The sequence below is a fragment of the Oryzias melastigma genome, linkage group LG7 (assembly GCF_002922805.2).
Source record: "Oryzias melastigma strain HK-1 linkage group LG7, ASM292280v2, whole genome shotgun sequence".
NCBI lineage: Eukaryota > Metazoa > Chordata > Actinopteri > Beloniformes > Adrianichthyidae > Oryzias > Oryzias melastigma.
The window spans coordinates 27570335-27584994 of record NC_050518.1 but is presented as its reverse complement, the minus strand read 5'-3'; the positions used below and the strand labels follow the sequence as shown (position 1 = coordinate 27584994).

The window sequence follows — 14660 nt, the reverse complement described above, 5'->3', positions numbered from 1 at the left end:
GCGGCCCATGTCCAGCTCCAGCACGCTGTCCGCCGCACTCAAGTACAAGCAGACAGGCGCCGCAGAGAGGGTCCGAACTACTCTCCTGGCCAGTGGGTCTGGCTCTCGACCCGGGATCTGCGCCTCCGTCTGCCCTGCAAAAAGCTGAATTCAAAATATGTGGGGCCATTCCAGATCGTCAAGCAGGTTAACCCCGTGTCGTTCCGTCTTCAGTTGCCTTCACACTATCGTATCTCCCCCACGTTCCATGTCTCTCTCTTAAAGCCGGCTATTGGTCCTGACGTCGAGGAGCCTCAGGCAGAGGGTTTGGAGAACACAGTCACCCCCTTGATTGTGGATGGGGAAGAAGCATACCGGGTCAGAGAGGTGCTGGATTCCCGACGCCGGAGGGGGCGCCTGCAGTACCTGCTGGACTGGGAGGGGTATGGCCCAAAAGGACGATCTTGGGTGGACCGGGACGACATCCTTGACCCTTCCCTCGTTGCCTTCCCCATCAGCCCCTGCAGTCACTCCCAGGAGCTCCTCAGCTGGTTCTCATCTGTAATCACTCCAAGCAGTATTTAGCCTGAGTACTGAGCTCTGCTCACTGTGAAGTTTTGTGTGTGCCACTCTGCCAGCATCTCTGAGCGTTCTCATCCTGACCTGATCTTCTGTTTCCTCTGACCCTGCCTCCTGCCCTGACCCTCGCCTGGATTCTGACCACTCTGCATTTCCTCTGATGCCCTCATGCTGATGATTGACCCCTGCCTGTCTGACCCAGCTTTAGCTTTGTGGACTTTTAGCTGTACATCACGCCTATTGCCCTGTCTGTACCAAATAAACCTGCTGCACTTGGATCCAGCCGTCTGCCTGTTTCTGACAAATTTTGTGTGTGATTTTACATTATGATAATTTGCAGGCAACAAGTGGCTGGCAAATACTAAAACTAAAAAAAAAAGCAACTTGCGATTAATCGCGATTATTTTTACAGTTTGCGATTCATAAGTAAATTTTTTTTAATCAATTACCGGCTCTACTTTACATTGTTTTGTAATTAAATAATCTTTTTTTATAAGTTTGTTTTATTTCAGTGGAAAAATAATCAGCAATTAATAATAATGGTTCCAGATCTAACACTCTTTTTTGCCAAAAGTTGACTCCATGACAAAAGATTCATATTAAACTTTAATGATCTTTCATTTGTTTCAACTGCATTCTTTTTTTTCTATTTTCTGTCTTCCATTCTTCATTATACGGTTTCTTTATATTATTTATTCCAAGGTCCACTGTGTTTCATTTGTGCTGTAAAGTAAGAAAAATGAAAAAGTTTTGTTGCCACACACTTATTGTAAACACATGATCTTTGTTCCCAAATCCTGTTAAAGAATTCCTGAGCATAATAAATGCTTTGAATGTTTTCTCTGAAGAATCCTGGAGCACTGTGAGGTAAAAACTACAGGAAGCTGCTCTCTTCTGCCACCTGTATGTGTGTCTGCAGAACTGTGTGCTCCTTTTCTGAGAACTACAGTAAAAATCAGAGATTTTCTTTAGGATCATGTTTTTTTTTCCTTTTTAATCTTATATTTTAATTCTTTTCAAGCTGAAGGTTGATCTCAGCAGCATCTCGTGATCAGTTCTGGTGTTTATTTCTTTCAGTTTCATTCTTTACCGTCACTGAAACTGAACCGCCCTTTTTTCTTTTTTACTTAAAGGAATGCTATACATCTTGTTTTTTATTTTTTATTTCACAAGCTGTATTTATGACTCAAACCCAGCTCAGGCTTAAAGGACTTACACTTCTTTTTGTCAAATTAGATTAAAACACTGTTTTGAAAAGCTGCTCTCCACCCAACAACTACACCATGAGTCAGCCTGATGCCGGTAAGTTCCTTCTTTATGACTTTGGACGTTGTGGCTGTTTTAGCCTCAGGGCAAAAATGTACTTGATGCTGGTCCGGAAATAATTTTAACTTCAAATTTATAATTAATTGTGGATGAGATTGTCAGAGGAACAGGAAACAAAAACGTCTCTCCAAGTGATTGTTTACATGTTTTAAGTGACTTTGTGTCCCCTTTGCTGCAGTTTCAAATGATATGGAACATTTTAGCCTGTCTGTTTGTGTCTTCTTTTAGTTTCATATTTGTATACTTGAGAATAACTGTAACAAAGCATTGAGTATTTAAGGAAACCTCTGTCATCAGTTACGCGGATGTTCCACCAGAGGTCACCAGAACCAGCAGGATATTTCTAAATAAGTCTTTACACCCAGTGGCCACTCTATTAGACATACCTTCCTAGTACCGGGTTGGATCCCTTTTGCCTTCAGAACTACTTTAATCCTTGGTGGCAAAGATTCAACGAGATACTGGAAACCTTCCTCAGAGTTTGGTCCATAATGACATGACAGCATCACAGTTGATGCAGATCTGTTGGCTGAACATCCATGATGCCGATCACCCGATCCACCACATCCTAAAGATTCTTTTGAGATCTGGTGACTGTGGAGCTCATTAGAGTCCAGTGAATTCATTGTCATGTTCATGAAACCAGTCTGAGATGATTCCATCTTTATGACATGGAGCCTCAGTACCATCAGAAGATGGTACTCTGTGGTCACAAAGGGATGGACGTGGTCAGCAACAATACTCAGGTACACTGTAGAGTTGGAACCATGATCAACTAGGGGACCCAAAGTGTGACCAGACCATGACACCACCAGCATCAGCCTGAACCGTTGATCCAAGTCAGGATGGATCTATGTTTTCGTGTTGACAAATTCTGACCATACCCAGCCAGCAAAGCCAAGTGGGCCCCATATGGCTTAAAAGTGGCAGAAACTGTGGGCCCCAAATGGGTTTGTCCACAGTTTCTGTGGTGCCCCCAGCTGTGTTTGCCCACATTGGCACTCAGTGGGTAGGCTTGCTATGCTAGCCGGTGGACAGCATGGCATGCTAGCGAGCTCTGCTGTAGCGAGCTAGCAAGCTCCAATTGTAGCGTGCTGGGGACCTCCCCTGTACCGAGCTCCACTGTGGTGAGCCTCTCTGTAACGAGATAGCAAGCTTTGTTGTATTGAGCTAGCAAGCACTGTTGTATCAAGATAGCAAGCTCCACTGTAGCATGCTAGGGAGCTTCGCAGTAGCAAGCTAGCAAGCTCCTCTGTATTGAGGTAGCGAGCTCTGTTGGATCATGCTAGCGACCTACCCTGTAGTGAGTTAGCAAGCTCTGATGTATCGAGCAAGCTCCACTGTAGCGAACTTCTCTGTAGCAATCTAGCGAGCTCTGTTGTATCAAGCTAGCAACCTCCCCTGTAGCCAGCTAGCGAGCTCCACTGTAGCGTGCTGGGGAGCTCCGCTGTAGCATGCTAGCGAGCTCATCTGTAGCGAGCTTCTGTGAAGTGAGCACTTCTGTATCAAGCTAGTGAGCTCCGCTGTAGTGAAGTAAGGAGCTCCGCTGTCCACCGGGTGGCTGGCTAGTGTAGCAAGCTACTCACTGAGTGCTCAGTTAAGCCAATGTGGGCAAACACAGGAGGGCCACAACGTAAATCTGATCTGCTTCCAGCCAATCGGCTGATAAGAAATTTGCACTGACGAGCATTTGGACAGGTGTGTCCAATACAGTGACCAGTGAGTGTACATCTTTGAATGAATAGTGTTTAGTGAAGTTACAGATACTTCTGTGTTTGACAGGCGTCTCCATCTGCCCTCTTATTTCCACGGCTCTAAGTCACTCAGAGGTTCATTCATGTTGATTCGCACAAACACACATTTCCTTGAATGTTCTCCTTTCAGATCTGCCGTCCCTTCTTTCCACCTTCTGCGTTGGGCTGGTCTCCGCGGCAGCAGGAGGTCTGCTCCTGGGAAGGAGTGCTGTGGTCTTACTCACATCTCTGGAGCTTCTAGTGAACAACATATCCGTCATGGACAACCTGGACAAATGCTTTGCAAATCTAATGAAAGTTTTGCAGAAGCCTGGAGAACTTTCATCAGAGAGAATCAGCAGTGATCATGAGTTCAACATTTTTACATCCCTGTTCAGTGTTTGGACTTCATGTCTAGCCCTGGCTGTAGGTTACTATGTTGGGTCATCAACATATAAATTGATCATAAAAAAATATGGTGAAACGGCGATTGAAAAAGCTGTGACTTTGGCTGGGCCAGTGTGTCTCATAGGGGTAACCACAGCTGGATACATACTGGGCTTTGCTGTGGAGACTTTTCTATCCATCGACTTTACTCTCAATACTATATTTGATGGTTTTTTTTGTAGGATTTTCCTTATTTTTCTTGATTAAAATTTTCAAAAAAAGACATCTATTACTCTCAAACTTTTTACCACCTTTCACGGGTTCAGCAGTTGTCTTAATTGTATTTTTAATTATCTTTTTATTTCAAACGAAGATGACTCTATGTATCTCTCTCACTGCACCTTTAGGTATTTTCTATTACATGTCAAAACCCTCTGTTTCAAAAATCACATTTCTATCAATGTCAGTGATGTGGATCGTGATAGTTGGATTCTATGTGCGGCCAAACCCAATCGCTGAGCTGCCATTGTCAAACTCCATCAGCGCCGTGATCCGATGCCTTTTCATCTGGGTTTTAGCCCTTCAGATGCTGATGGTTGAATTTGGGAAATTGACATTTATTTCGTGGGAGAATGAAGGAGCCGTTAAAATCTATGCCAGCTCTGCAGCTTTGGGCGGCATGGTTCTAATGGTCGTTGGTTCTGTTCAGCACGTCCTGGGTCCAGGACCAACCATAGGGGCTCTGGTGGGGGTGGCAGGAGCCGCTGGGGTGTCATTGGCTGCAGCCGAGGCGGCAACACAGAAGTTTGGAGACGGAAAAAGATTTTCTCCAGGAAAGTTGGGAGGGATGTTGGGATTAGCAGGAGGAGCGTTTTATTCCTCGTCTTCCCACAGTGGACTGTTGGGCGTCTTCATGGGCGTCTGCACAGCCACTGCATGTGCAGTCCGTAAGCCTTTTTTGGACGGTGTACCATCAGTGAATAACAATTTGCTTCAGGCCATAATGCGTCAAATACTATTTGGGATATCAGCTAGTTTGATTATTAGGTTAATCTGCATGTGGTTTTATTTTACATGCACCATTTTGGGTTTAGTGGCTCTTGTTAAATTCTCTCAGATGCCTCTGTTTGCCATTTTTTCAGTTTGTATCTTCAGCTTTCCTCAAATTCTTAAATCAAATGATTAAGAATTTTTTCCTGACAAAAAAGAGACAAGAACATGATTATCCAAAGAGAAAAATCCACAAAGGATTTCAGTAAAAATATATTTATTTAAATACGAGGAAAGTTAACAATTTGTTTATTTTGGTTCAATCACAAATTATGATTTGTGGAGATGCAATTTGTGTGAATTCTGGGTCATAGAACGAGGTCCAGAATACAAGAGACTGAAAAGAGCTTCCCCTGTAGTGCACTGACCGCTCTGGTGGTTCAACTTGTGGAAGTTTTTTTTTTTTTAAGCCTTTTCTTTTCACAGTAGCTTATTTTTAAAGTAGAAAGCTTACTTTATTTTCTAGGAATCTTTGAAAAAAGATTAACTTAGAAAGCTTAAAGTCTTGCAAGATGGTGAAAAGTTTCTGTGTTTCTGTGTGTGGCACTAAACCCTGGAAGTTAAGTAATGAGCTCAAACAATGTTCAAGCATTTATACATTCAAGAAAATGTCTAAGAAACTCTAATTTCACAATATGAAGATAAGACGAGTTGAAGATCAACTGGTGTTTGAATAACTCCAAATGTGTGAACTTGAATGTGATGAAATAATCAAAGCTTTTTCAAATGTAATCAATGAGTTTTATGTTACGTAATATGCTGTGATGATTACTGAAAAGTTTACAATCACTATGGTATTAATTTTCTTTACTTGATCCAAAATATGTAGCAATGATTACAGGATTAATGTAATTATGTGTTCTAAAGATAATCAATGATTATTAGATATTGTGTGAATCATTAATGTTTACTGAAAATATATAAGAATTCTTTCACAGAATGATTAATAAGAACTCTATGATTACTTTAAAACTTGATCTCAGTGTGTATTGATTTATTTTTCTACATCAATATAACATTGTATTTTGATGATAATCAGCGAGTATTACACATCTGTTACATGATGTTTGATTGATGTTACTGTTTACTGAAATAATGTTTGATGAGATTAATCAATAATCAACAAGAACTTCAATTTACTATTGGGAATTACAAAAAAATAAATAAATAAAAAAGAAAAAGAAAAAAGAAAACAACAACCAGATTACATAATTATGCAAAACCGTAAAATAAAGTAATTAAGTAGTGGTGGGATTATATAAATTCACTTCTTCCCACTCCTTTACAATTAATCAATCAAACTCGACTGACTTTAGTTAATTATCACAGAAATGAATGGACCAAATGTGACATAAGTGTGTTTTATTTATGTTTTCTATTTTCTAATCAATGCATTTAATTGTTTCTGTAATAGGTTTGAAATAATTATGTGTTTTGTCCTGTATTTTTCAATCATGCTTGAAATAAACCAATGAATCAATCAAGGTTTTGTGTTTTGTTGTTGTTTTAACTCTTTTTTTTCTTCTTTTTACTGGTTAGGTTGTAACTTATGTGGAAATGAGACTGTTTTTGTCCTATACATATCTTCTTGATTAGGCTGTTCCCATTATTGTTTTTTCATTAAAAAGTCTACATTTTTGCCTTTTTTTGATGTAACAAATGAATACTTTTAAATTATACTAATTTTGGGTAAAATTGTCCTGTTTTCTGTAATGTACTGATTGTTTGAAGTGTCAAATTTGTTCTGTTTTGAAAAACCCCGTCCCTGTTAAACTCTTTTTACCAAAAAAAATATATTGACACATTTCTGGTGTGTAGTTTTTTTTAAAGCCTTTTTTTATTATTTTTCCTGTTTTCTAGTTGATAATTTAAGAGCAATATTTCATGTACAGTGATGCAAAAAAGTATTCAGTCAGCCACCAATCGTGTAAGGTCTCCCAATCAAAACGATGAGAGAGGCCTATAATTTTCATCATAGATGAGCCTCAACTATTAGAGACAAAATAAGGAATCCAGAAAAATTCCACTGTTTGATTTTTTTAAATAATTTATCTGTAAATTGGTGGAAAAAAAGTATTTGATCACCTACAAGCAAGCAAGATTTCCGTCTCTCACAGACCTGTAGCTTCTTCTGGAAGAGGATCATAGCCTCATACACCTCCAGCCTCTCTACATCCCACTTGTAAAGAGGCAAGTGGCCACAACGCGACAAGTCAGGATGTGGTCTGCTGGAGCAGAGGAGGCTCTCAGAGACTGCTTCAAGTCCACTGACTGGAGTGTCCTGCTTGGGTCACATGGGGAGGATATTGATGGAGCAGTGGGATGTATGACAGACTATTTTCAATTTTGTGTGGACATGGTGGTCCCACTCAGAACTGTGAAATCCTTTCCCAACAATAAACCCTGGGTCACAAGTGATGTTAAAGCAGTTCTAAACAGAAAGAAGAGGGCATTCAGGAACAAAGACCTGGAGGACATGAAGAAGGTCCAAAAAGAACTTAAAACGTGCATGAGGGAGGCCAAGGAGAAATACAGGAGTAATCTGGAGAAGAAGCTGAGGGACAACAACATGCGAGATGTCTGGCATAGCATGGGAGTTATGACCGGCTGCAGCAAAAAAGGGGGCAGCGTGGTGGATGGGGGGGTTGAAGAAAGCCGAAGAACTAAACATCTTTTTTAACCGGTGCCCCTCAATCTGCTGGTCTCCTCCAAACATCCTGACTACTCTAGCTCATCTCTCCCCTCCATTCATCTCCCCCATCCCCCTCACCTGGTTCCAGCCACCACCCTCCTCCCATCACTGCTGAGCAGGTGAGCAGAGAGCTGAGGCGGCTCCACCCCAGGAAGGGCGGAGGGACCAGACCGGGTGTGCCCACGACTTCTAAAAGCCTGTGCTACTGAGCTGGGAGGACCTCTACAACAGGTCTTCAATCTGAGCCTGCAGCTGGGGAAGGTCCCGTCACTCTGGAAAACCTCATGTATTGTTCCCGTACCCAAGAAGAGTCGCCCCAGTGAGCTGAGCGACTACAGGCCAGTCGCTCTCACTTCATACGTCATGAAGACGCTGGAGCGGCTGGTCCTGCAGCAGCTGGGACAGCAGGAGCAGAGTGCCAGAGACCCTTTGCAGTTCGCCTATTAAGCAAAGCTGGGGGTTGAAGATGCTGTCCTTTACCTCCTACATCGAACCCTCTCCTACCTGGATGTGGGGGGGATGTGCAGTGAGGATGTTGTGTTTTGACTCTTCAAGCGCTTTCAACACAATCCAGCCCCTCCTGCTCCAGCAGAAGCTCCTCTCCCAGGATGGCAACCCCCACCTGGTGAACTGGATTACGAACTACTTGACCAACAGGCCACAGTTTGTCAGGATGGGGAGCTGCAGCTCCTCCATGCTGACCAGCAGCACAGGAGCTCCACAGGGCACCGTACTTTCGCCTCTCCTCTTCACCCTCTACACTACTGACTTCCAGTACAACTCTGAAACATGCCACATGCAGAAATATTCAGATGATACTGTGATTGTGGCATGTATCAAGGGGGGTGAGGAGGGAGAATACAGAGGCCTGGTGCAGGACTTTGTGGAGTGGACCGGGCGGAATAATCTCCATCTGAACATCCAGAAAACAAAGGAGATGGTGCTGGACTTTTGTCGCACATCCACTGCTCCACAGCCCATTGATATCCATGGAGAAGTGGTGAAGGTTGTCGACACATACAGATTCCTGGGAGTAGTTTTAGACAACAAACTGAACTGGTCAGCAAACATGGACACCATTTACAAAAAAGGGCAGAGCAGGATGTACTTCTTAAGGAGACTCGCCTCTTTTAATGTCTGTTCAGTACTTCTTTTTGTCTTTTGTCAATCTGTGGTTCTAAGTGTCCTTTTTTATGCTGTGGTGTGCTGGGGGGGGGGGTTGCAAACAAGAAGGACACAAAGAAGCTGAACCGCCTGATCAGGAAAGCAGGTTGCATTGTGGGACTGGGTCTGGATGGAGTTGATGGGGGAGCAAAGGATCCAGGATAAGCTGAAGAACATTCTGGAGAACACCAGCCACCCTCTGTACTCAGTGTCTCTGCCATGCTCCACTGAGAGATACCGGAAGTCCTTTGTGCCCAGAGCTATTCGACTCCATAACGCTGCTGGGAGGGGTGGTGGCAAAAGACAATGTTTTTATGATTTTAAAAAAAAAAAATTTAAACCATCACTTTTAAGTATTTTACTCTTTAAATTGTGAACTTTTAAAGTTACATTTTAACAGTTTTAACGATTACTGTCTACTTTATTCTATTATGGGTTTTTTATTTTATTTTGACTGTGTGGTGTGATGTATGGAGCAAGGACAATGACATAATTTCCGTAAGGATTAATAAAGTATATCTATCTATCTATCTGTCCTCCACTTGTTACCTGTATTAAAGGCACCTGTTTGAACTGGTTATTCTTATAAAAGACACCTGTCCACAACCTCAAACAGGCACTCTCCAAACTCCACCAGAGAGCTGTCTAAGGACACCAGAAACACAATAGTTGACCTGCACCAGGCTGGAAGATTGCATCAGCAATAGATAAGCAGCTTGATGTGAAGAAATCAATTATTGGGAAATTGAAGACATCCAAGACCACTGATGATCTCCTCCATCTGGGGCAGATCTCACCCCGTGGGGTCAAAAAGATCACAAAGCTCCCAGAACCACATGGAGGACCTAGTGAAAGATCTACAGACAGCTGGGACCAAAGTAACAAAGACTACCATCAGAAACAGACTACAAACCCTGCAGTTCCAGACGTGTCCTCCTGCTAAAACCAGTACATGTGCAGGTCGTCTAAAGTTTGCTAGAGAGATCTGGACGATCCAGAAGAGGACTGGAGAATGTCCTATGGTCAGATGAAACCAAAACAGAACTTTTTGGTAAGAACTCTACTGTTTGGAGGAGAAAGAAGAACACCATACCTACTGTAAAGCATGGAGGTGGAAGCATCATGGTTTGTGGCTGTTTTCCATCAAAGGAACCAGGACGACTGATCTGTGTAAAGGAAAGAATGAATGGAGCCATGTATGGTCAGATTTAGAGAGAATACCTCCTTCGATCAGCATTGAAGATGAAACATGGCTGGGTCTGTCACCATGACAACCATCCCAAACACACTGCCCGGGTAACCAAGGAGTGGCTTCAGAAGAAGGATTTCAAGGTCCTGGGGTGGTCTATCCAATCTCAAGTAATCTTTAGAAAATCTTTGGAGAGAGTTGAAAGACGGTGTTACCCAGAGACAGTCCCAAAACATCACTGCTTTAGAGGAGATCTGCTGGAGGAATGGACCAAAACATCACTGCTCTAGAGGAGATCTAATGGATTAATTGACCAAAATATCACTGCTCTAGAGGAGATCTGATGGAGGAATGGACCAAAACATCACTTCTCTAGAGGAGATCTGATGAAGGAATGGACCAAAATACCAACGACCGTTTGTGAAAACCTTGTGAAGATTGACAGAAAATGCTTGACTGCTTTTATTACCAACAAATAATATACAACAAAGTATTGAGTTGAACTTTTGTTATTGACAAAATGCTTATTTTGGACCATAATTCACAAATAAATTCTTTAAAAACTTGGACTATGTGATTTTTTTTTAATTTTTATTTTAATTTTGTCTCTCATAGTTTAGGTATATAACTTTTTAAGTGGGAGAACTTACACAATTGGTGGCTGGCTGAATACGTTTTGCCTCACTGTATATTGTCTATATATTGTTTATTGAGTCAAATCAAAAATTAATGACATCCTCATGAAATTTGGACAATGTCACGTTTGTTCAAAAATAGATAAATGAGGACAAAGAATGAGGAAATAGTTGGAGCATGAAGAGGAAGATGTGAAGCAGGAAACAGCAAATCTATTCAACTGTTTGTCCTGTCATGATTCACCCAGAAACGAGACCTGGGGACCCAGGACACACCCACAGACCACTTCCTATTTCTGTCTGCATTCTGATTAAAGCAGAAATGATTTGTCTCTGTTCTGCATGGATCCAGCCTGTCAAACTGGTTTGTGGAAGCAGCAACACTTCAGCAATTTCTGGTAAACTGATGAGTAATGAGTAATGGACTTCCTGTAGAGCTGCTGTTTACAAATATTTAAAACAAAAGTTGGCAAGAAGAAAACCATGCTGCCAAATTAATTAGAAATGTGGAAGAGAGATTTCTAGTTCCTCCTCAGTTTGGATCTCCAGCTGGAGTTTTTGTGTAACATTGAAGTTTTATGTCAAATCAGCCAAAATAATTGAGTTTATGCTAAAATGCCCTCCTTTATAAAATACAAAGGGGTGGTTGACAAAAAAAATGTCCTGGATATCTCAATTAATAATTACATATTCTTAAATCAAATATGCAGAAACTTGTGACTTTAAAGTTTTTTTGTAATTGGAAAGTTTTTTTTAATTTGTGTTACATTTCATAGATTTGATGCTTATCTATGTTTATCAGTGATTCCAGTGATGGCACTGGAATGAGGATGAGATAGCTCCCTTTTGCAGTTAGTGTAACAATACTGGGGCTGATGCATTCCTACATTTGTTCCTTATTGTTCTAAAAAATACTGAGTAACAGTTTTTATTTAGGGGAGCTTTTCTCCTTTTTCACAGATCTATTTGCCTGACTGAACCAGGTAAAAGAGCTTTTGTCTACTCGACTGCAGACATGCAGCAGTATGTCAAAACCATTGACTGTGTAAGAGAGCTGGACTGAGTGACCCCTCCCACCTGAAAGAACAGGAAGTACCAGCTGGCTCCAAGAAGCCAAGAAGACTTCTATAGAGAAATAAACAGTTGTTATCACTGCTTTGATACCTTTTTTAACATGTTCATGATAATCCTATTTTTCATATTTTTTTCTGTAATTCAAGTTACAAACTAACCAATCAGATGCTTCTGTAAAAGTAGGTGGAGCCTGCTGGATCCCATTGACTGCATTCGAGGACTTGACTGAGTGAGCGTAAGTGACGTCACAGTTTACTTCAAGTTCGAATCAAATGAGCCCAATTTATTCCACTTTTTTTACGATGTGGAGGCCACCATGTTGGAGCCAGACGTCATCAGTAAGCAGTGATTGGTCCAAATAGGTTTGAGTTAACATTTCTATGGAAACTACTCTGGCCAATTTTCACGGTGACGTCACACAAAAAGGCAACAGGGCTGTGAACGTGATACGTAACGTCCGGTTGATGGATTTAGACCAGGAAAGCAAAGAACTGAACGCTGTTTAACACAATTTTACCTAAATAATAAAAGGTAATCTTACCAATTTCAACAGAAAAATGTACACTAATTATTTCTTGAATGTGCTGCTGAATTGTATTTTCATTTCCTATCTTAGATCATTTACAAAAATAAAAATAAAAATTTGAAAAATCCTTCAATATTTGATGTTCTATTGAAAATATCGCCTTTCATTTGGGCAGATAGACCGACAGGTTCTATTTTGCTTGATGTTATTTACATTTATTTTAAGAGGAATCAAGCAGAAAAACTGATGGAAATTCATGTTGGCCACACGCAATAGGAGCAGCCAAGATGTTTACATGTTGACTGCTTGTGTTTTAACCACACCGAGGGCTAAATGTGGTTGTTATGAGAGGTATTTGTTGTTTTTCAGGGAATTTTGAGGGATCATTGTAAAAAAAAAAAATAAATAAATAAACTCTATTTTCAGAGTCACTTTAACACTGTGTAGATAAGGACCATATGTTATCTGGCTTAGAGTTAAAATGAACTCTTTAAGAGTTAGAGTAACACTTCTTTTTTACTGTGTGGGAGGAGTCTGGTGAGACCATGGAGAAGGATTATCGGTAAACCTGTAAGAGGTTTTGCCAAAACTTCCAGTACCTCAGGAGGGGTAGGCAGTTTTCTGCAGGTACCATTCTCAGTGCAGGTGGGGAGCTGCTGTGTGGTGGGAGACTACTTTGAGGATCTCCTCAGTCCTGTTGACAAGCCTCCCCTGGAGGAGGAAGAGGACTTAATTAGTTATATTAGAGTATGGAGGATAGGAATAAAGTTTTAATGATGAACTCATTGTTTGATATGAATAAACAAACACTAAGCTGAGACTTTTCTAAACATTATTTGCGTCATTCGACTGAAACTGGGCCAGTGCTTCAGTCGGGCAGATGTCACCGTCATTGAAGTCTAAAACATTGAATCTTTTTGACAAAATTGTTAGGAAACCATCAGTGCTTTTTGAGGTTTCCCTCAACCACCACTGATGCTAACATAAATGTCAGGTAAGCAGGTGAGAACCCAGATACAGGGGAAAAAACATCAACGAAGAAGTTTAAAAAAAAAAAAATCCCCCCCAAAAAACACAAAACTAAATAATATATAAACAATGAAACGACATAAATAGACAATCAGCTCAGGAGGAGTTCTTTAAATCCAATGTGGCTAATTATCATCATCCACAGGTGAGTGGGCGGAGTCACAGCCACCCTGCATAGAAACCCAAGAAAAGGCAAAAGTTAGAACTAAATGAAACTCATCCAGCAAACCATGACAACATATGGTTTCTGGGACGTCATATGGGACACTAACTAATTACTTTGAAAAGAAAAAATGTTTTTAGACATATATACTTATAGTATTGGCATAACAAAAAATCTACTTTCACCCCACGCTAGGAGTTATTATTTTTTAGCATGAAGGGAACGGCTCCACCTGAGCTGGGATATGGAAATATCTGTAATCCATCCCAGGTCCTCTGTCAACAGGAGTTTGTGTCTAAATGAAGCCTGATAGAAACTTAGTTCATAGTATTAAGATCTGCTTAAATTTCCGTTCAGATTTTATGACACATTTTTCATTCTTTTTTTTTAACTTAATCTCAGCTGAAGATTGTCTTAAAATCGCTTGTTTTATTAAAATAAAAGGCCGCATTTTTTTAAATTCTACCAGTGGATGTTTATCGTGTCCCTCCATGACCTTTCACCTTACTGTGGTGATGGTGATGGTGTTTAAGAGCTTTTGTCTTTTTTCCATCAGGGATTAACGCCTTTGGTATGGTCTCCCATGTGGAGAATGGGACAAGCTGGCATGGAGAGGAAATGAACCCATTACATATTATTTTCTTTTCCATGATTTATGTAAATAAATCTTGTCTTGTCTTTTAACAGAATCCACTGTGTAACAGCTACAAAATGTAGACTTGTACGTGAAAGTTCCAGGTGCTGCTGGTTCATCAAAAAAACTTCACAAGAGTAAAATGATCATTTTAAGAATCGTGCTTGTATTAGTTTCAATCCCCACTAATGAAGTAACCCGAGGAGGAAACTCTGGAACAGGATGAGAAACTTTCCAAAATGGACTTCCCTCTGATGGTGAAAAGAAGCAGCACAGCACCCCCTGCTGGATGACTACAGTAAGACCAAATTTGAATCTGTGCCCACGTCACTAAGAGGTCCAACAAACATACAAACTTTGTCAAAAATATTTACTTGTGATAAAAATAAAAACTCCTACGTACACAAACGGACACTCACACAAGCACACACAGGGAAAGTGTGTCATATCATTAGCTGGTTTTGTACTTAAATAAACCAAATGTAAAAATGGCAAATAAA

At 40.9% G+C, this 14660-nt stretch overlaps 1 protein-coding gene across 1 annotated transcript; it reads left to right on the top strand.

Annotated features, from left to right (window-relative positions):
- The first annotated feature begins 1196 nt into the window (after nucleotides 1–1196).
- LOC118598983 lies at nucleotides 1197–6249 on the top strand. Its single transcript, XM_036212955.1, has 2 exons — nucleotides 1197–1860; nucleotides 3769–6249. The coding sequence occupies exon 2, from the start codon at nucleotides 4231–4233 to the stop codon at nucleotides 5188–5190; it is 960 nt and encodes a 319-aa protein (XP_036068848.1). The 5' UTR covers nucleotides 1197–1860; nucleotides 3769–4230; the 3' UTR covers nucleotides 5191–6249.
- The last annotated feature ends 8411 nt before the right edge of the window (nucleotides 6250–14660 follow it).

What these genes read in the sequence shown, in the direction of transcription:
- LOC118598983 (XM_036212955.1), top strand. Translation starts at nt 4,231, where the DNA reads ATGGTTTTTTTTGTAGGATTTTCCTTATTTTTCTTGATTAAAATTTTC.